The sequence below is a fragment of the Abramis brama genome (assembly GCF_963993115.1).
Source record: "Abramis brama genome assembly, chromosome: 6".
NCBI classification, from domain to species: domain Eukaryota; kingdom Metazoa; phylum Chordata; class Actinopteri; order Cypriniformes; family Leuciscidae; genus Abramis; species Abramis brama.
Window position 1 is genome coordinate 42632284 of NC_139968.1, and position 21659 is coordinate 42653942.

At 41.0% G+C, this 21659-nt stretch overlaps 2 protein-coding genes across 3 annotated transcripts in view; both read left to right on the top strand.

The window, feature by feature from the left end:
- The window catches only part of LOC311084267 (calcium homeostasis endoplasmic reticulum protein-like), a 39479-nt gene extending 18051 nt beyond the window's left edge, over positions 1-21428 (top strand). Inside the window, exons 2-4 of the mRNA XM_084116189.1 lie at positions 20146-20240; positions 20319-20504; positions 21170-21428. Coding sequence (XP_083972315.1) covers positions 20225-20240; positions 20319-20504; positions 21170-21207 — 240 coding nt within the window. The 5' untranslated portion in view covers positions 20146-20224 and the 3' untranslated portion in view covers positions 21208-21428. The remainder of the gene's footprint in view (positions 1-20145; positions 20241-20318; positions 20505-21169) is intronic.
- On the top strand, positions 1221-16364 carry LOC311084258 (uncharacterized protein). Of its 2 annotated transcripts, XM_084116178.1 has the most exons (6): positions 1221-1490; positions 14559-14686; positions 14917-15216; positions 15386-15718; positions 15959-16102; positions 16202-16364. In XM_084116178.1, the coding sequence occupies exons 3-6, from the start codon at positions 14931-14933 to the stop codon at positions 16216-16218; spliced, it is 780 nt and encodes a 259-aa protein (XP_083972304.1). In that variant the 5' UTR covers positions 1221-1490; positions 14559-14686; positions 14917-14930; the 3' UTR covers positions 16219-16364. The 2 variants fall into 2 exon arrangements, with proteins under 2 accessions (XP_083972304.1, XP_083972303.1); XM_084116177.1 differs by lacking the exon at positions 1221-1490 and having other exon boundaries at positions 14363-14686.
- Positions 21429-21659: the final 231 nt, after the last annotated feature.

The following is a 21659-nucleotide window of genomic DNA, read 5'->3' on the forward strand; positions in this document are numbered from 1 at the left end:
GATGAAAATCACATTATAAATGTGATTTACTGGCTTTTTAAAATCCTGCTGATTACTATTAACTACTATTACTAAGATCAGAGTTTAGAGTGACTGAAATAAACAATATCATAAAGCAACGAAAATAAATAATGGAGTTTAATTTAATTTTGTCATTAAAAACATGTGAAACCAATAGTCTATTTAACCCTTTCACGCGTGATTCTGACTGGGTGAGTTTTTTCAAGGCGAGATTACTTTTAGAACGTTTCTCCATTATTGTTTATTCATAAGAATGTTTTTTTTCTCTTTATTTTATCTGTACAAACATCTGTGTGTCTGGTTTGATCTGTCGGTGGATAAACAGCTTCTGCTGGATGTTTGTCGTCTCTGTGTGTGTCAGTAGTTTGTGGCTGAAGCGTTTCTTCATTTTCTCTCCTGCTAATAAGAAGCTCACAATCTTCCACTCCACACAAAACATCTTTACACTGAAATAAAGTGAATCCATCAACAGTCAAATAAGAGTCACAGGTCAGAGGTCAAATATGATTGACAGCTCACAGCACTAAATAACACACCAGTAGATACAGATATCTAATCCAATATTTCACTCTTCTGCTATTAGTTTTCATTCAGGGCCAGAATTCATTTGAAAATGTAAGATCAGCAAAAGCTTGTTGATTTTCGTGATGTTAAAGGAGACGGATGTGTGAGCGGAAACTGACTGAGGTTGGGGGAGGATTCACACACAACCAGATAAATATCTCAGTTCAGTCTTTCAGAGCAATCTGAGTGTTTCAGACATTAAGAGTTACTATCGTGGGCTTTTCAGTGAACCGATGAAGAAAATGTTCCTCAAATTAGTTTTGCTCTGTTTGTGTTTGTGGCGTCTGGATGGTGAGTTTTAAATGTGTTTTTCTGGTTTCAGTTGTTTCTGTTCTGATGTGATAAATTACTGGTTAAGTTAGTTATAAAGGATTAACATTCACTGTTATTCTCGTATAGAAACAAATAATGTGTGATTTTCCTGAGAGATAACACTCTTATTTGAGATTAAAGTCACTTGATTATATAAAAGTGTTTTAACTATTTCTCATTTTCATTCATCATCTTTTGTCTTTGAACTGCTGCAGAATATTAATCACTTCACATTTACATGATTAAAAGTATTTTAGTGAATCTTCATCAAACCAACATCAAGTGATTTAAAGCTTTAATCTGTGAAAAACTCTGTTCTTCAGGAGAGTCTGGTGATGATGATGATGTGTCTGTGCGAGAGGGAGATTTTGAAATGAAGGATGATGATGGAGGTTTGGAGATTGAAAACACTGTAATAGCAGAAATCAATGTAACGGACGACAGAATCACTGTATATGATGATGTTCTTGATGGGAGATTCAGAGACAGACTGAAGCTGGACAATCAAACTGGATCTCTGACCATCACAAACACCACAACTGAACATACTGGAGATTATAAACTACAGATCAACAGTGAGATCAAGAGATCGAGTGAGTAAACCTTTTGAGTGATACGGTCCCACATTTGGGATTTGGGATTTGGTCAAACTCACCCAGTCAGAATCACGCGTGAAAGGGTTATATAGCCTATATTTATATTTCACCTGTTTTTAATGACAAAATTAAATTAAACTCATTTAACTCATTAAACTCACCCAAACATTTTTTCTTTTCGTTGTTTTATGATATTGTTTATTTCAGTCACTTGTTTTATGGTGTATCTTCTAACCTTTACACCTTTTACCTATTTATTTATTATTCTCAGGTAGGTAAGGAAAGTCGAATCTGGACAAAACTATAAGCATTCAAAAATACTTACAATTAGTTCAGCAGACTTCCCTGTGGACAGTTCTTGCTTAAGGCTTCTTAAATTATAACTCAGGCAGACAATCTCTTGCCAATAATATAATATAAGTTTTATTAAAGTTAACAATAGTTATATCAAAGTTACAGTTAGGTTACAATAATAAGTTTCAACAATCAGCTGGTTACAGGCGTCGAGGGACACTGCGCTATTCAGTCTCCAACCGGTTCAGTCTCTCTCTCAGTCTTTTATACGCAGACTTCGAAATGCAGGTTCCAGACTCTCCTCTGACGTCATCAAATGGAGTTCTGCCAACTCCTTCGACACGGCTCTCAGTTGTTTACGGCGTATCCCTTCACGGCGCCTCCGTCTTCTCTTTCTCTGCTTTCTTCTCCTAATTGTCTGCAACACATACTTTAACTAGTACATTTCCCATTTATCATAAAAACTATTTCTAATACATAAGTACTTTCTACTCTAAATCAGTCAATACATACATTTCATGCAAGTAAGTAGTTTTCTTAATAACAATAAAATCACACAACACATATCTTTTCCGGCATCAATAACAGGGTTACATATATCTATTCAAGCAAAAGCATTATTATTATTCAGGTTACATCATATTAAAGCAAATCAAGCATTAATCATGACAGCATAATTGCAAAATCATCATCTCATTCAACACACTCTAAACTCTGATCTTAGTAATAGTAGTTTATAGTAATCATCATGATTTTTAAATGTATGCAATGTTTGATAGAGAGCAAACGCAGTGTTGACAGAGCCGGGCTAATATGATCACACTTCCTGGTTCTAGTAAGAGCTCGAGCTGCTGGAGTTTGCTTGGTAACGCCTTAGATTACAGCCCGTAAAGAACTGCGTATTTAAAACTAATTTACAGTGTAACTTTCTGTAATTATAGTGTACCTACAACATGTAAAGTTTTAGGAATAAAGGGGTAATAACCAGAAGAATTAACAAATTATTTATACTGTCGGTATTTTAGAACTAAGCGTTACTTATTCTACTATTATAATACAACAATCTTACATTTGAGAGCAATTTAGCGAGAACATACACTGCAAACCGTTTTGTAATAACAGTATACCAATACACAGGCTTTTAAAAAATTATAGGTCCATATCTGTGCATTTATACAGGACTTTCTTTTAACAAAAGTGCACTGAGAACTAAAACTATTGCAACTTTTGCTTAAATACTGGAGAAATATACTCTTGTTCATGTAGTTACAAGGTAAGTGTGACTTTTGTTGGCTGGACATTTACAGGTTTTTTTGATTGCTTAACGACAGTGGGCACAACTGGAGTCACATGTGCAAAACTCTTAACTACAGTCTGCACAGCAGCAGTTCATGTGGACCAAACTCTAGTTCGTTTTTCATTACTTGAACACAGTTTTTAAAACTATACACATTTATCCCATGACTTTAACCACAACCTGCACAACACTGTGGATTTACAGCACTTTGTTCAAATGCTAACACACTGCTGTCAAAACTGTGAACCACACATTCAAAACAGAATAGATTTCAGCCTTGTGCCTTTCAAACACTACTGACTGCAATTTCAGCTGAAAGGCTCCCATACACAAACGAAATATATTTGAAATATATTTTTGGAATATATGCAAATATTCAAAATTGGCCCAATAAATATATTTTAGTTAAATATATGTAAATATATGTAAATATATTTCACACTTACAGTAACATCATATATTTTTGTTATATTTCAGAATATATTTTAATATGTTTCTTATACAAAGATATTTTATTTCAACACATTTCAGTCGATTTTCTCTATTTCAAAAAGGTTGAACCACTGGTTCAATTGGTATCATTAAGATAAATGATAAATATAAGTGACCAACAATGCAAATATATTTCAATGTATTTGGAATATATGCCACATATATTTTTGACACTTTACTGTAAAATATATTTCAATATTTTTTTTTTCTGTATGGGTGGAGGTGGAAAGTGTTTGGTCACCACCCACATGACCAAATGTCTCTTTTGGAAGCCATGAGTGCCGGATATGAGGACACGAGTCCAGAGGACTTTCAGGGATGGATAAGGCACTCCAGAAGGTTCTTCCCCAGGTGCATGGCAAGAGAGAACATTAGATGTGATGTTGATGAAAACTTGTGGCCTGATGCTAGAGAGAGGCAGGATTAGCCCCTCAATTATTTGTTTGAATTACAGTATGTACTTTTAGTTTCTACCTTTTTTTTTCTCATTACTGTAATTCCGTAAATTACTACAGACTATTGAAGCAAACTGCTAATTTTCATTTACCTTAAAGAATTGTTATGAAGAAAAATTTAAATAAATCATGTGAAAGAATGTCACTCTTTTCTTTGAAGAAAATATTACTTTGTATGAAGTCACTGAAATTGTTCAAACTGTAAAGATGAAAAGTTTGTATTTTCTGTATTGCTGTTTGATGCTAGTGTTTTTCCTCTCAGTGTGTTCTGAGTGACAGTGTGTGTTATCCAGAGGTGGAAAGTAACGAATTACATTTACTCGCATTACGTAATTGAGTAGTTTTTTTTGTGTACTTCTACTTTTTTAAGTAGTTTTAAAATCTGTAATTTTACTTAAGTACGTTTCAGTAAACGACTGCGCGTGGTTGTCCTCGAGGATAGATATACAATTTGCAAAAAGTGTGGATGCAAAAAGGAGGAAACACAGAACACCATCCCTCTGCGCATATAAATGTATGTCCCATTTATATTTAGATGCAGAGGGAATCCCGGAATCCAGTCATGCAAATTGAATCTACATTATGCTACTGGCACACTGAGTCCAAAATTTTCATATGCTTTTTTTTGTATTCGTCATTCGGTGGCTACGAATTGTCAAACACCATTGAAAATGTTTGCAACGAATGCGAAAAACGCAGAAAATCAAGACGTGAGGTCGTAGCCTATTTGTTTTTTAACATGCGAAAATTTCGGTTGCGAATTTCGGACTCTGTGTGCAAGGACCTTAAAGCAGATGTCACGTAAAAGACGCAAACTGATGGATGGATAAATAAATCGAAAGTAGAGCTGTGCACTAAATCAAATCGCGACATGGTCTGTGAATATTAAAGCACGAAAAGACTGCTATATACTCGCTTGATCTGCGTGTCTCTGTGGGAATGAGCTGCGCCGCTTCGTCTATACACACAGTACTCAAGCTCAAGGTGTTTTCAGTGTCTCACATACAATACGAGGACATGAATACATGGACATTTCCAGAGCTGCTCTGAGAGAACGCCTAATGAGCATTTTCATCATTTTATTTGAGAAAAACCATTGTCAAATACACTCTGGAACAGGTCTTCTCTGCAACCCGTCAAAATAAAAGTTAGGTTTAATTAGGAGAAATTATGAAAGAAATATAATATTATTGTAGACCTTCAATACAAAGCACTTCACAGAATAATAACAACAACAATAATAATAAGACAATTTATTTAAATATTATTTAAGGAACATTTTTTGTCCATGATTTGATTTAGTAAATCTGTTTTGCAGCACTTCCCCAAAAAATAAAAGCATAAAAGTTTGTTTAAACATTTGATTACCACTGTTTTTGATAATATATTTGTATTTATTCATAAAAAAAAAAAAAAAATAGTTTTCTGGATAAAATAAATTTCATAGGACTCTATTATTCTTAAATATTTTAATAAATTATTAATGTTAAAAATAAGTTGTTGATCTGATTCATTATCAATTATTGAATTTAGTTGGTTAGACAAGTTGTATTGAAATTTTAATAAACAAAACAAACCTGGGCCCGGTTTCCCGATAACGCTCACTCTTAGCGCGCTAAGAAAGCTCAAAAGATATATCTTACCAAAGTTGTTTATGTTCCTAAGTGTGTTCCCCGAACCATACCTTAGGAAGCTGCTTAAGATATACCTTCTTACGTGCGACGTTACCCGGCGCTGTCCGTGGCGATGGTGCTGAATTGTTTGATATCGATGGCTCGAGAATCAATTATTCTCTCGTGCAGGGGCTGTTTATGTGAGAAAGCGGTGATCTTTGTAAATGAAGCACTTCAGAAATAGTTGAAATTGCAATTTATTATGATTATTGGATATTATAAAAAATAATCCAAATTATAATAGCCTATAATAGCCTAGCCTACATATTTTAAAATTGTAACATATATTGCTGCCACAATAGCCTTTTCAAAAATGTACGTGCCTTCTTCTCTTTCCCATTTTTGTGCGCTGAGGAGGAGCTGCGATGAAATATTGTTCTTGTAAATACTTTCCAGCATTTCAGTAATAAAAGTTTACATCTTGCGTACGGTGCTCGGCAGTGATCAAAAAGGATTTAAACCGTGAATTTTGAATCTCTTGTAAACTCAGAGATGTGGATTCAGATGGCAATTAAATTACCACACGACCTGTTTGTCAAAAAACAGAAGGTACTAATTTGGCCAGGGATTTTTACGCGGGTTGGGTGAGAAAAACACTGATATTATGGTTTCGGACGGCACTAAAATCACCGACTTACCCCTGTAAATGTTTAAAATACCAGACGGGCCCATGAGAAACAATATTAGCATCCGAATAGGACTTAACTGACAGTAGCCTATGCTTTCACTGGCCTTTAAAAGAGCGTTTTAATTAAATTAATAATATTGTATAATATAATTAAAAATCGAATAACAATCAGTGTAATGACAGTTTTATTCTTTGCATGAAAACACTTGAATTAGCCTAATTTAATACTGTCTGGGTGTATTAAAACTTAAGAATTATATGAATATAGACCTGCAACAGTGATAAGGTAAAGCTAAGAGTGGTCCAGACCAACCTTACGTAAGTGTGACTTACAGAAGATATACTTAGCGAACGAACGTTTCGGGAATCGTGCCATAAGGTTAAGAGAGAGGTTAAGGAATAGGTTAAGAACTACTTAGAGATAAGAACGCTTTGGGAAACCGGGCCCAAATGGTTTTCGAATTTGTTATAATAAAAGCATTTGTTCAACCAAAAAAAACCCTGTTTTCATTAATTTAACTGATGATAAACAACCATATAATACCGTTTATTTATTTATTTAATAATTGATTAATACTGTAAACCGTGATCATTTCTGAGATGGTTATCATACTGTGAAAATCTACAACCTGGGAGAGTCCCCCACTCCGCCCCGCCCCCCTGGTTTAAAAAGTAACTCAGTAACTTTTACTCTGAGTAAATTTTAAATTAGCTATTTTTTACTTTTACTTGAGTAGATATTTAGACCTGTAATTTGACTTGTACTTAAGTAAAATTTCATTGAAGTAATAGTACTTTTACTTGAGTAGAATATTTTAGTACTCTTTCCACCTCTGGTGTTATCTCAGTGAGGGTTGTGCATAGTATTTGGCTGCACTGTTTGAGTGCAGCCAAACACTATGCACAAGCTTGTTTTGAGCCATGTGTTAAGAGTTGTGTTGCTTGGAGTGAGTTTTGCAGGTGATGTGAACTGTTTAGCTCAGGTGACTGTTGGTTGTGCAGACTGTAGTTAGAGTTTTGCACATGTAGCTCCAGTTGTGCTCACTGTTGTTTAGCAATCGGAAAAAACTGCAAGTGGTGCTTGTTACTCTTTTTCTCCATTAAGTTAATACTAACACTTTCTTTTCTTTTCTCTCTTCTGTCAGATCAAGTTTGAATTCAAAACGTACTCGGTTACTAATGTAACCTCGGTTCTCTCTAGAAGAGGGAACGAGTACTGCGTAAGTATCTTACGCTAGGGGAAAACCTCTTTTCCACGAGATATTGAAGCCAAAAAATTATCCTTTAATTTTGTATTAATGCAAAACGCGTTGCAGCAGCATGCAGACATGGGCGAGACAGCTCACGCGCCCATTGGCTGCTCTGCGGCAACTGCATCAGCCTACCGAGCGAGGCCTATAGTGACGTCAGACCAATGAGGTCGCTTCGCGCCCACTGCGTCATGTCCCACCGAAACGGGCGTGGCTTAGGCCTATAAAAGGAGGCTCGGGGGCAGCTGATCCCTGGTTTTTCATCGCCGAAGCGAACCAGAGTGTGTTGCATGCACGGCAAGATACGTAGTACTCGTTCCCTCTTCTAGAGAGAACCGAGGTTACGTTAGTAACCGAGTACGTTCTCTTACGAGAGGTCTCTCGTACTGTGTAAGTATCTTACGCTAGGGGACCCAATGCAAAACGCTGTGCGTGCTGGGATCTAACACCAATAAACCTGATGGCGAAGCCCAGGATTCACAGTAGAGCCCTGCGCGGGACTGTTTTCTTCATCCCGCGCCCGCTGAATTTCTGACCATTACCGCCCGCTCCCGCAACGTATGTTACACTCCCGCCCGCTCCCGCAATATGTATGTCCACTCCCGCCCGCACCCGCAAAACTCTGAGAATTTATTCCCGCACAATAATAGAGATGCATTCATTTTGTGTCTTCTCCCGTCCCGCAGGAAAAAACACGTATTTGTATTGCTATTATTAAAGAGATTCATGGGGTTGTTTGTTTCGTTTCCCTGGCCGGCATGTAGGCTATTCTGGACACATACACCCAGGACAATGGAGGAAATCGAGTGTATGCTGTTTTTGGATGGTTTTGTTTTCGTTTTTGCTGTTTTTTTATTCAGGATACTCTGTCTGGCGCGTGCAATGATGACAGTGAATGGTGATGATTCTCTCTGAACAATCAGCAGTCTGCCGTGTTTTCACGTCACATTTTAGTATCGCCTCAGCTCGCCCAGAACCTCGCCGGAGGTGGTACGAAAAAAAGTACCTGGAGTTACAACTTTTACACAGTGGAAAACCAAACAAAGGCGAGTCGAGGCGAGTCGAGTCGAGCCGAGCCGGTACTGTGTAGTGGAAAAGCGCCATTATTGACATCTCCATCATGTTGCTAGGCTACCTCCCGATCCCGCAGTGTTTTTTTTTAGCCGCCCATTCCCGCCCGCAGCAAAGTTCAAACCGCCCGCTCCCGCGAGATTTGCGTTGGGTCCCGCGGGACCCGGCGGGACTCAATCCCAATGCAGCCCTCTAATTCACAGTGCATAATCACCAAGGGAACTCACAGAGAGTCCTGGAAAGAGGAGGGGGAACCACTCTATCCATATACAGCAGCGTTCATAGACGCAAGTGTTTATTGTGACATCACACAGACAGGGCGGGATCCGGCCTGAACTGATGTGGGAAGATGCGGGTCTTACGCAATTTGCCCATAGCATATACAGTCGGCAGCGCGCAGCGCTTCAGCGACCTCAGTGTCCTGAATCAGCGAAACAGACAGCACTGATTCGTTTACACCGACAAAAGCTTGGCCTGTAAGGCGGGAACCTACAGGTTATAAAACCTTATAAATGTAGACGGTGAGGCCCAGCCCGCCGCCATACATATGTCTTGCAAGGAAATCCCGCTAGACCAAGCCCACGAAGAGGCCACGCCTCTCGTGGAGTGCGCTCTGACACCCAACGGGCACTGTAAGCCCTAGGCAGTGTATGCCAGCGCTATGGCGTCAACTATCCATCTGGATAGGCTCTGTTTTGAAGCAGGTAGTCCCTTGGATCGCCCGCTGAACGAAACAAACAGCTGCTCTGTCTGTCTAAAAGCAGACGAGCGAGACACATAAGCTCTTAGCGCCCTAACTGGACAAAGAAAGCTTGCGTCCCCTTCCTCGTCAGAGACCGGTAGGGCGGACAGGGAAATGACCTGAGCCCGAAACGGTGTGTTGAGGGATTTTGGAACGTAACCATGCCTAGGTTTGAGTATGACTCTCGAGTCATTCGGCCCAAACTCCAAGCACGCCGCGCTCACCGAGAGCGCGTGTAGGTCACCTATGCGCTTCACTGAAGCGAGAGCCAGTAAGAACACTGTTTTGAAAGACAAGTGTTTGAAGTTAATCGTTTGGATAGGCTCGAATGGGTCACCTTTCATGGCTTCCAACACCGTAGAAAGGTCCCACACAGGGACTGAAGGGGGTCTGGGAGGATTCAGCCTCCTAGCTCCCCTGAGGAAGCAGATGACTAAATCGTTCTTTCCTATTGACTGACCAAGCGTTGATTTAGAAAACGCTGCTATGGCTGCCACATAGACTTTGAGCGTGGAGGGGGCCCTGCCCTTATCCAGCAGCTCTTGTAGGAAGGAGAGAACCTCCGTCACCCCACAGTTTAAGGGTGAAAAGCCCCGAGCTGTGCACCAGCCAGAAAATACCGACCACTTTGAGGAATTGAGCCGTCTGGTAGATGGGGCTCTAGCCTGAGTGATAGTATTTAGCACTCCCACTGGGAGGTCAGCGGGATACATGAAGGGACCACAGCTCCGGGTGAGGATGCCAAATCGAACCCCTGGCCTGAGAGAGGCACTGGCACTGGCCATGGGGCAGTCTCCGCTAGCTGCATCAGAACTGGGAACCACGGTTGGTTCTTCCAGAGCGGCGCTACGAGCAGCACTGAGCATCTCACTTCCCTGATCCGTTCTATCACCTGAGGCAGGAGAGAGACGGGGGGAAAAGCATATAGCGGGCAGCGCGGCCACGCTTGGGCCAGCACGCTCTTGCTCTTGGAGAAAAATTCCGGGCAGTGAGCGTTTTCGTGAGACGCGAACAGTTCCACTTTCGCTCTGCCGAATCTCTCCCACAACAGTTCGACTGTATGTGGGTGTAGAGACCATTCGCTCGCCGGAAGGTTGTTCCTGGACAGTCTGTCTGGCCCCAAATTCTGTAGCCCAGGCACGTGCACTGCTCTCAGCGAGCGCAGGTTGCGCTGAGCCCATAACAGGAGGCGTTCCGCCAGCCTGTATAAGTTTCGGGATCTGAGACCGCCCTGGCGATTTATGTAGGACACCACCGACATGTTGTCCGAGCGGACTAAGACGTGGTGGCCCTTTATCTGAGGACAGAAGCACGTCAGCACGTTGTCCACTGCCAGCATTTCTAGGCAGTTTATATGTTGAAGCTTTTCCCATTCTGACCACTGGCCAAAGAACGGTCTGCCCTCGAGCAGCGCTCCCCATCCCGAGGTGGAGGCATCAGTCGACACCACTTTCACCCTCGAGGAAGTCCCCAGGCTTACACCTGATTGGTACCAGTCATTCGCTTTCCAAGGTTTCAGAGCTAAAACGCAAGTCTGATTGACCTTGAGACGAAGCTGACCGGATGCCCACACTCTGTGCGGTACCCGCGCTTTTAACCAGAACTGCAGGGGGCACATGCGGAGCAAGCCCAGCTGAAGAACTGATGATGCTGAGGCCATGAGACCCAGCATCCTCTGAAATTTCCTGAGCGGGACGGTCACGCTACAGCGGAAAAAGCACGCTGCGCGCTGAATGTCTAGTGCGCGCTGTGATGACAGCCGCGCTATCATAGACTGCGAGTCCAGTTCTGTGCCCAGAAATGGTATCTTCTGACTGGGGATCAGAGAACTCTTCGCCCAATTGATTCTTAAACCTAGATTCTCGAGGTGTTCGAGTAAAACGGTCCTGTGCTCTACGAGCTCTGAGTGAGATTGAGCTAGAATCAGCCAATCGTCCAAATAGTTCAACACTCGCATGCCCCGGAGTCTGAGGGGCGCGAGCGCTGCGTCCATGCACTTCGTAAATGTACGGGGTGCTAGGGACAAGCCGAACGGTAGGACTGTGTACTGATAAGCCTGGCCCTCAAAGGCGAATCTCAAGTATCGCCGGTGACGTGACGCTATCTGTATTTGAAAATACGCGTCCTTCAGATCTATCGACATAAACCAGTCTCCTCGGCGAATCTGCGCGAGGATTTTTCTGGTCGTGAGCATTTTGAATCGGCGTTTCGCCAATGCTTTGTTCAAATGTCTTAGATCTAGTATGGGTCTGAGACCCCCGTCTTTCTTCGGTACCAGGAAGTATCTGCTGTACAGCCCCCCTTCGCTCTGAGCTTGAGATAAAGGCTCTATTGCCCCTTTTCTCAACAGTTTTGATATTTCGGCTCGAAGTAGGTGTGCTACTTCTGTTTTTACCGTGGTTTCGACGCGCGCCGTCACACGGTGAGGGCGTCGACAAAACTGTAGCGAATAGCCTCCTTTTATAATGTCTAGCACCCATTCCGAAACCCCGGGAAGCACTGCCCACGCATCTGCATGGGTGGCCAGGGGTTGAATGCGAAGCTCGCTCTGCTCGCTTGGCGGCAGAGGCGCTTCGGTGCGCTGTAACATAGGCATTATGCCTGTGACATTTGAGGCGGGGAGCGCGCTGATCAAAGCGGGCAGAATGCGTAGCGGGAGTTTGACCCCGCAACGGTGTTTAACCGAGAAACCGTGAGACATGCAGAACATAGTGTTTGTGGGCACTGGGCAGTGGGCACGTTTACTATGTTGGGTGCGCGATCGACCTGAGTCGATTTTATGAGCGCGGGCCCTGTGTGAAGGGCTGTGCATGTGTGCAGGGATGGGCACTGGGCAGTGGGCATCTTCTCTACACTTATAGCACCATCGGCCGTGGCCGGGACACCAGAAAATACACTCTTTATGGGATTTATCTGGGTAGCCGTAAAAATGGCTTTTGTGTGCAGGCAAGCGGGCAGCTGTTCCGGCTTGTACACTGCAGAATATGCTGAAACAGTCACATTTCCTGGAACTGAACGAGCGACAAGCTTCGGTGAAAGTCCGGCCACAGCGGGACTCGAACACCGACGCTTTCCTAGGCGTGCTAGGATGGCTTCGGGGCTTCAGGCTTCACCGCAATCCTTGGCCGTGGCACACGCGGAGCAGGGCGGCGGCTAGTCGAGCGAGAGCGAGGCCTCGAGCTGCGATCCTGTCGACGCTGCGATGAAGCGGCAGAAGGCGGAGGCTGTGGCTGTGAGCTCCGAGTGGGTGGTTTTGCACGGCCTGCTGCGGAACTGGAGCGCTTCGGGAGGAAGTGCTTAAAGGCCTGTGACGCTTTCTGCACCTCGGCGAATCTCTCCACGAAGTCGTTGACAGAGGATCCGAAGAGGCCAGCAGAAGAAAGTGGGGCGTCGAGGAACGCGGTGCGCTCAGCCATAGATGTCTCTCAGCAACGGTGAGAGAAGCCATGTTCCGTCCTATGGCCTTTGCAGCGGACTTAGTAGCGCGGAGAGCGAGGTCCGAAGCGCTTCTCAAGTCTGCCACGCAGATTGCATCTGGTCCCATCTCGTCCAGTTTTCGGAGGAGATCGGCCTGGAAAATCTGCAGAGTGGCCATCGTGTGCAGCGCTGACGCAGCCTGCCCAGCGGCGGAGAAAGCGCGACCGAGCAGTGTTGACGTCATGGGGCAGGCTTTAGAGGGCAGAACCGATTTTGCACGCCGTCCAGCAGAGGGCGGGCAAAGGTGTGCTGCTATCGCCTCTTCGACCGGCAGAAGTGAATGGTATCCTCTGTTCTTAGCACCGTCAACAGTGGAGAATGCTGGAGAAACAGACGAGCGCATTCGAGCTGAGAAAGGAGCATTCCAAGCTTTGGCAACTTCTTTGTGTAACTCAGGAAGAAAGGGTGCCGGTTTGGACTCAGGCGAAGCACGCTTCCCAGGAAGGAAGAAACCATCCAGCCGGTTGTGAGAGGGAAGCTCAGGCGTAGACCACTCGAGGCCGAGGCTCACCGCGGCCAGCGCGAGTACACGCATCAGTTCCATCTCGATGCTAGCTCTTTTGCTTGGTTTACGTGCAAAAGGATACAGGCGCCGGATAGCGCAGCGGGAGCGGCAGTAGAAGGCGGCGTGGCCAGCGGCTTCAGATGATGGCTCGTCCCGCTGAAAGGCTTCTTCAGATGGTGCGGCTTCTCTCTCGGGATCCAACGATGCGTGAGCTTCGCTGAAGAGATGAAAAATCAGGGATCAGCTGCCCCCGAGCCTCCTTTTATAGGCCTAAGCCACGCCCGTTTCGGTGGGACATGACGCAGTGGGCGCGAAGCGCCCTCATTGGTCTGACGTCACTATAGGCCTCGCTCAGTAGGCTGATGCAGTTGCCGCAGAGCAGCCAATGGGCGCACGAGCTGTCTCGCCCATGTCTGCATGCTGCTGCAACACGTTTTGCATTAATACAAAATTATAGGATAATTTTTTGGCTTCAATATCTCGTGGAAAAGAGGTTTTCCCCTAGCGTAAGATACTTACGCAGTACGAGAGACCTCTCGTAAGAGAACTCAGTTAATATGGATTGATTAAATAAAATAATATAAATATGAAGGTCAGTTACTCAACAGCTTTAGTTTTAGTGTGACATTAAACATTATAGTAAAAGTGTCTTTTTTAGTTCTCTTACGAGAGTACTCTCGTGTTGCATAAGTTCAGCTTACGCTACGGGAAAACTCCTTTTCCCGAGAATACTGAAGCAAGAAAATTATTCTTAATTTTCCAGAATGTAAAACGCATTATCATGATACCATTCAACATCAAACCGTTTTGTAATAATAGTATACCAATACATATAGGCTTTTAAAAAACTTCTTTAAAGAACTTCTGCAGAATATTAATCACTTCACATTTACAAGATTACAAGTATTTTAGTGAAGCTTCATCAAACCAACATCAAGTGATTTTAAAGCTTTAATCTGTGAAAAACTCTGTTTTTCAGAAGGGCGTATTGTTGTGTTAATTGATGTGTCAGTGTCAGTGATGGAGGGAGATTCAGTCTCTCTAAACTCTGATCTTACTGAAATGAAGGATGATGATGTGATTCAGTGGAGGTTTGGAGATGAAAACACTTTAATAGCAGAAATCAATAAACGGGCCGACAGAATCACTGTATATGATGATGTTCTTGATGGGAGATTCAGAGACAGACTGAAGCTGGACAATCAAACTGGATCTCTGACCATCACAAACACCAGAACTGAACATACTGGAGAATATGAACTACAGATCAACAGTGTGATCAGAGAGAGATTCAGTCTCTATGTCTTTGGTGAGTTAAATATCAGTTTCACATGTTTTATATTTGAATCAGCACAAAGATACAATTAATAATTCAAACTCAGTTTGTTTCTGGTGTTTAATGATGATATTCATTTCAATTTTAACTTTTAATATATTTACTTTTATAATATATCAAGTGATTGTCTTAATCTGCGATGGACCCTGTTTCTGTTTGTTGTGTGTGTGTGTGTGTGTGTGTGTGTGTGTTTGGTGATTCAGTCCTGAAGTCAGTGATGGAGGGAGATTCAGTCTCTCTAAACTCTGGTCTTACTGAAATGAAGGATGATGATGTGATTCAGTGGAGGATTGGAGATGAAAACACTTTAATAGCAGAAATCAATGTAACGGCCGACAGAATCACTGTATATGATGATGTTCTTGATGGGAGATTCAGAGACAGACTGAAGCTGGACAATCAAACTGGATCTCTGACCATCACAAACACCAGAACTGAACATGCTGGAGATTATGAACTACAGATCAACAGTGAGATCAAGAGGTTCATTCTCGCTGTCATTGGTGAGTTCAAAAACGTTTACACCTGTTTTTAATGACAACAATTTAAATCAATTCATACAACATTTTGTTTTGGTTATTTTATATTGTTTATATTAAACCATTATAAAGTTATTTGACAGTATTAATCTTTGCAAACCCTGTTTCTGTTTGTTCTCTGTGTGTTTGACAGATGAAGTGAAGTCAGTGTCAGTGAAGGAGGGAGATTCAGTCTCTCTAAACTCTGACTCTGAAATAGAGGATTATACTCTGATTCAGTGGAGGTTTGGAGATGAAAACACTTTAATAGCAGAAATCAATAAACGGGCCGACAGAATCACTGTATATGATGATGTTCTTGATGGGAGATTCAGAGACAGACTGAAGCTGGACAAACAAACTGGATCTCTGACCATCACAAACACCACAACTGAACATGCTGGAGATTATAAACTACTGATGTTTACAGATCTACTGATGTTTTCAGGAAGATTCTCATCAAAAGCATTCAGAGTTTCTGTCTATGGTGAGTAAAGATAATTTTTCTTCTCCTTCAAATATTCTTATCTACTATTTACATGTTGAATTGTTGAATCATTTACAGTTTGAGATGACAGACCGTATAAAAACTCACTTGGAACCGAATAAAAGATTGTTGATTAGATTTGATCATATTTCTGTGTATTCAGAAATATTAGTTGATGTCAGCGCTGATATTAGTGTTTATTGACTGATCTGATCTCAGTTTGATGTGTTTATTCCTCAGACTCTGTCCACTGTTGTGGTCCTACTGAAGCTGTGATCCGATTGGTCCTCTCTGCTCTGGTGGGCGTGGCTACTGTCATTATTGTGGTTTATGAGATCAGATCCAGAAGAGCTGAACAAGATCAAGCACATATTCACACATCAGGTACATGATTGATGATCTCATTTCTCACAAACTGATACTGCGTGTATAATTAACTGTGAGATTTATTAATGTATGGCTTTTTATGTTAATCTTTTTCAGGAAGTATCGAAATCTAAAGCAGAACGCTGAACTTTAAAGGTTCTTCAAGTGTGTTTTTGTTCGTCTAGTGTTTTTTCATAATAAATACTGATGATTATTTGAGTTTGTGCTCTCTTTCAGTGTCAGATTTAAACAGTGTCACTTTATTGTTCATATTTCTCTCAAATACAAAAATAATAATAATAATAATAATAATAATAATAAATAGACACAGATCTCTCTTTACTACTGCTGTATATTTGTCATATGTATTTTCTTGCCTTTATCAATAAAGTTTCTCACTCTGAGGTTCAAGAGTCTCTCATGATTTATTCAGAGGAATACAAACTTTATGTATATTTGAAATATTTCAGCAGTGTACCATATACAGCTTTATTTGTACTTTTTTAACAGGTGCTTCTTATAGCCTATCTGTAAAAACATAATTTTTTTATATTACCAATTTGATTTTTTTGTTATATATTCTAGTATAAACAACATACATCTAATATATATATATATATTTTTTTTATGTTTTTAAATTGTATTATCTAGTAGCAGATTTACTGCAAGAAAATATACAATACTGTGTTAAGTTCGTGTTACAGATCACATGCAGCGCCACATATTTTGTTTATTATTACATCAAGGATCTCACGATACTTGTTTTTAAAACATTTGATGCATTTCAATAACAACAAAACATAATGTACATACAGGAGTACATATAACCATACATGTCAGGGGTAAACAAGGGGGGAAAGGAAGAAAGAAAGAGAGAAAAAGAAAGTCATTTTACAGGAAAAAAACCTTGAATCTATTAAACTGCTGTGTAGTTTTCCTTGTTTTTAAGTTTTTATTGTTTGTAAATATATTTTAATATCGATTTTAAATTGTTCAAAATGTGGCATTTTTTCATTCCAAATGTGTCCATTTGACTTTATGTATATATTATCGGCCAATCATAATAATTTAATCAAATATAAACAACAGATTTTTTAGTTTGGGTCTCATCAGTGCTCCATTTCCTCCAACGATAAAGTCTTTAAATCTCTAGTGTGATTTGTCTCTGTGGTTTCGTCTGAGGAGCAACACCTCCATCTATTGGCTCACCCTGAACTCACATGTTATCAGGAGTTATTTACTCAGTATCTGTAATGAGATCCAGTGATTGTGTCTGTTACTCAAGAAAGCCACTAGATGGTGCTGTGTTCAGTATCATGTCATGAATACTGTGAAACGAGTAATGAAGAATAAAATCACATGTTGAAGTGTTATGGCACTATTTGACAGTACGATGTACATTTTAGGACATCCTCAGATCTCAGTCATATATTTGACAAAAAGGCATCGGGCGAAACTTCCTCAGATGAAAGCGTAGAAGTTCTGAAGTTAGCTAAATAACACATTGCAACTATAGCTAGCTTGTATGTTGGCAATTACAGTGAAGTTAAAGAAATCTTTTGAGCTGGACTGTGTTTTTATAAGCACAACGCTGCATTGTGTTAGAGGTTACCAGTGAAACAGCTTTATTTCTGCTGATCCATAAGCGCCATCTACTGTCAGAGAGTCCATTACATTTCCATTCGGCCCGTCGCTGTTTTTCTGCAGAGCAATGTGAAAAATGTCATGTTCTCTTCTGTATAGAACTGAACCAGTGTAACATTTAGTTAAAACTGTAAGAATAAAATATTTCTGGTACAGCTTACCTTCGGTCTTGAAAAAAGTGTGTTCTATCAACACATAAAACTTTATTGTTCAGTGGTGGTCGATTTCAGCCTTCCTCACCTTGGCCATGTCTCTGAACACTGAACACCTTGTACTTCTGGGCACTCCAGGTAGGTTGCAGTTCTGGAAAATGACAGCACTGGAGGATAATGGGTTCCTGGTAGCTTCACGTGTGATTCTTCTCAAATCTTTAGCAGTTAATTTGCGGGGTTTTTTTGTTTTTTTTTCTCAACACATTCCTTGCGACTCTGTTGAGTATTTGCTACAAAATGTTTGATGGTTCTGTGATCACGCCCCGATATTATAGCAATATCAAGAGTGCTGCATCCCTCTGAAAGACTTTTTACAATTTTTTACTTTTCAAAGTCAGTTAAATCTCTTTTTTGGCCCATTTTGCCTGCGGAAAAGAAGCTGTCTAATAATTATTCACACCTTGATATTGGGTGTTGATCTCCTTAGGCCACACCCTCCCTCATTACATAAAAACGCATCATCTGAAATGCTTAAATCCAATAAGCATTCAGGTTTATACAGCTTGGAGTTGGAAAAAATGCATAAAAATGGAGATATGGTCAACAAAAAATACTCACTTGATTCAGAATAGTTGGAATTTCCTTATTGTTTTTAGAAATATCTCGTGTACAGCCGGTCTTGTACTCTTCCGGGTTCAAGAAACTGTCCTCCGTAAAATACACTTCACACACATGAACATTTGGGATTTACTGTTCTGGAAAAGTGTTGTAAATAAATCTTATCCACTGATTCTTAAAGGTGCTCTAAGCGATGTCGGGAGACGTAACTTCTTGTTGACGTTTGAATTGTTGTCAAACAAAACAGAGGCTAGCTAGACCCTCCCTCCTCCCCCTCCCTTCCGGCATAAAGAAAAGTCAAAGTAGTCACTACAAACAAAGTTGAGTTTTACTGATACTTCATTCAATGTGTAATGTTGCCAAGTTAGATAAATGCTTTTATATACTGCAGAACAGAATGCAGAAAAAGAGAAACATTATCTTAAAATCGTTTCGCCACCTATAACTATATAACTATAACTATAGCTCCCATACAAGGACGCAATATTAGCAAGATAACGTTAGCTTCGCGTTTCCCAGTGAGCATAAACAACGGCAGCGTCAAAGTTGTCAATAGCCTATAAATCAACAGTATCGGGAGAAATGATGCAACTAGGCTACTAGTCGACTCGAAACTGAAAAGACGGTGTTTTATGGTGAGATCCCCCTATGGGCGGGTTGAAGACATGCGGGACGAGCTCCTCCTACTGGCTGTAGTCTCTCGCCTCTGGACAGAAAAGCCTCTGATGAGCTAAATGACGATTTTTGCGTCATCTGAGTTTATTTTCCGAGACACACAATACAGAAATCTCTCGTCTCAGGGGGACATGAGGGAGGGAAGCACAGTCACTCGAAAATACTACCGGGTTTCTACTGATGCAAAGCTTAATGCTAATCGGTGAAGTGTCCCTTTAATTCAGAAAGCCTAATTGCAAATTTAAACCTTTGTCAAAATATATTAAAATCCCACTGTAGTCAATTTTATCCTTTAAAACTCATCTTTGATCACCAAAATTACATATTTAAATGTAATATTACATATTTTCATGCCTTAAAATAGCTTGGATGTAACTCGACACCCTTGCCTCATTTAGTACACAAGGTTCTATGAATATGCAAATGAGCCCCACCTCCACTCACTCAGCTCAGAGATCCACTGGTTGACGATCACACGTTGATCTGATTGGTTACAAGGTAGTTTGTGACATCAGAAACACCAGCGATTTCAAAGCGTGTTTTTGAGACTGTCTTTGGTTCACTGCAGTTTTAAGAAGAAAAGACTCAGCAATGCTGTCGACTTATGAATTTACACATGGTTTGTCTTAAAGCATATTAAAAACACCACATAGACATATAAACAACATTAAAAACTTAATTTTCACCACAGGGGGACTTTAAGAAAAATTACAGAGCAGATTACGTGTTTTCTAAATCTAATCCCATCCAGATTGTAAAATATATGATTTGATGCTGCTTCACATTTATTTTAAACATTTTGAATTTTTAACTGGTGGCGATTGAATGATCATCCCTATCATCCCATCTATTATAAAAAGAAAATGTATTTAATTTAAAATAAATGCATAAATTGATACAAAATTAATGAAATTAATCCAGTTTAAATATTGATTTAGCGTGCTGTTGACATGAAACCCCGTCTCTCCGCAGCTCCACATCTGGGTTGGGTTCAGCTCCAGCCGCGATCCCCGTCGACCTCAGGCTGGGCGAAGAAAACAAGGGCCATCAGATGCTCATGAAGATGGGTAAGTGATCCAGAAGACTGCGTATGAGCCGATGCCTCCACTGATGCGGCGCTGAATGTTGTCCCGTTCGTCCTGCAGGCTGGAGCGGATCAGGAGGTCTTGGTGTTAAAGAACAGGGCATTCAAGATCCAATTAAAGGGGGAGACATCCGGGACAAGTGGGACCAGTATAAAGGAGTGGGAGTCGCGCTGGACGACCCGTACGTGAACTACAGGAGGAACAAAAGCTACAATTTTGTCGCAAGGATGAAAGCACGAGAAAAAGGTATTTGTGTTTTAAAAATCGTTCCTGTTATGATGTTTTCCATCTTCATCTTTCTTTAGTGTGTAATGTTGCTGTTTGAGTTCTTCTCTATATCAGTGTCAGTGTTTCTGAACTCCTGAAACGCCTCCATTGTAGTCTCGGGTTTCTTCCGGGAACGAACACGTCACAATATTCCTAATTTAAATAATTAATACGCAGAATAAAGGGGCGGGGCCTGGTTGAGTTAGTTAGTAGTGTGTTAAACTGGCAGTTATGGTAAGGTGCGGGACATTTCCCCAAAACACTCGACCAATCACAACACTGATCCAGCCGACCAATCAGAGCACAGTGTGCTTTTCAGAAGGAGGGGCTTCATAGAGACAGGAACTAAACAGAGCGTTACTGACAGACTGGGAAGAGAGGAGCTGCAACAATGGAGAATATGGGGAAAATAATCAACATTCAAGCAGGAAAACCTGTTCTAGTTAAAAATACAAAATCAAGACTTTGGAAAAAGGTCATAATAGGTCCCCTATTATAATAGCCAAGTCAAGCATTAGTATTATTGATGCTAATACTTGGGGTTAGGGGTTTGATCAAACCATTAATCTTAAATATTAAACTTTGCACACTTACATATTTTATATTTATGACCAAATTTGAATGTGTTTGTGTTTCGTCCTCAGTAAGCAGAGACCCACAGGAGCCCTCCAGCACAGAGTGATCACCGTCACACGTGGTCTGTTTTTTTTTTTTACTGTAGATGTCAAAGCTGTTTTCCACATTTGTTTGGATGTTTTCTCTCACCCTCAGTTCATTTTTGTAGTAAAATGTATCAAAGCTTCATATTGTAACTCATGGAAATGTCAGCATCATCACAACCCTTTCGTTTGATTAATCTGAGACTGTGTACAAGCAAAATAAAGACATTTTAAAAAACATAAACACTGTGCCTAAGCATTTAAGTAATGTATGAATTCTTATGTCTTGATAAATGTGAAGCACGATGAACAGGTAGTAAAAAAAGCTGTTTTATTTAGGCACATGTAGCATTTACAATGATTGAAAAGTTTTGTCTGTTTACGATTTATGAACGATGCATCCAAAACGTTGATCTGTTTATTTACATGTAATGATAGTCCTGCATTTCCTGTAGAACTTCTTCTAGAGCGTCTT

Excerpts from the sequence above, each read along its gene's own strand:
- LOC311084258 (XM_084116177.1), top strand. The coding sequence starts at position 14,398 with ATGGAGGGAGATTCAGTCTCTCTAAACTCTGATCTTACTGAAATGAAG. Across the intron at positions 15,217-15,385 it reads GTTCATTCTCGCTGTCATTG|ATGAAGTGAAGTCAGTGTCA; the intron begins GTGAGTTCAAAA and ends TGTGTTTGACAG. Across the intron at positions 15,719-15,958 it reads ATTCAGAGTTTCTGTCTATG|ACTCTGTCCACTGTTGTGGT; the intron begins GTGAGTAAAGAT and ends TTTATTCCTCAG.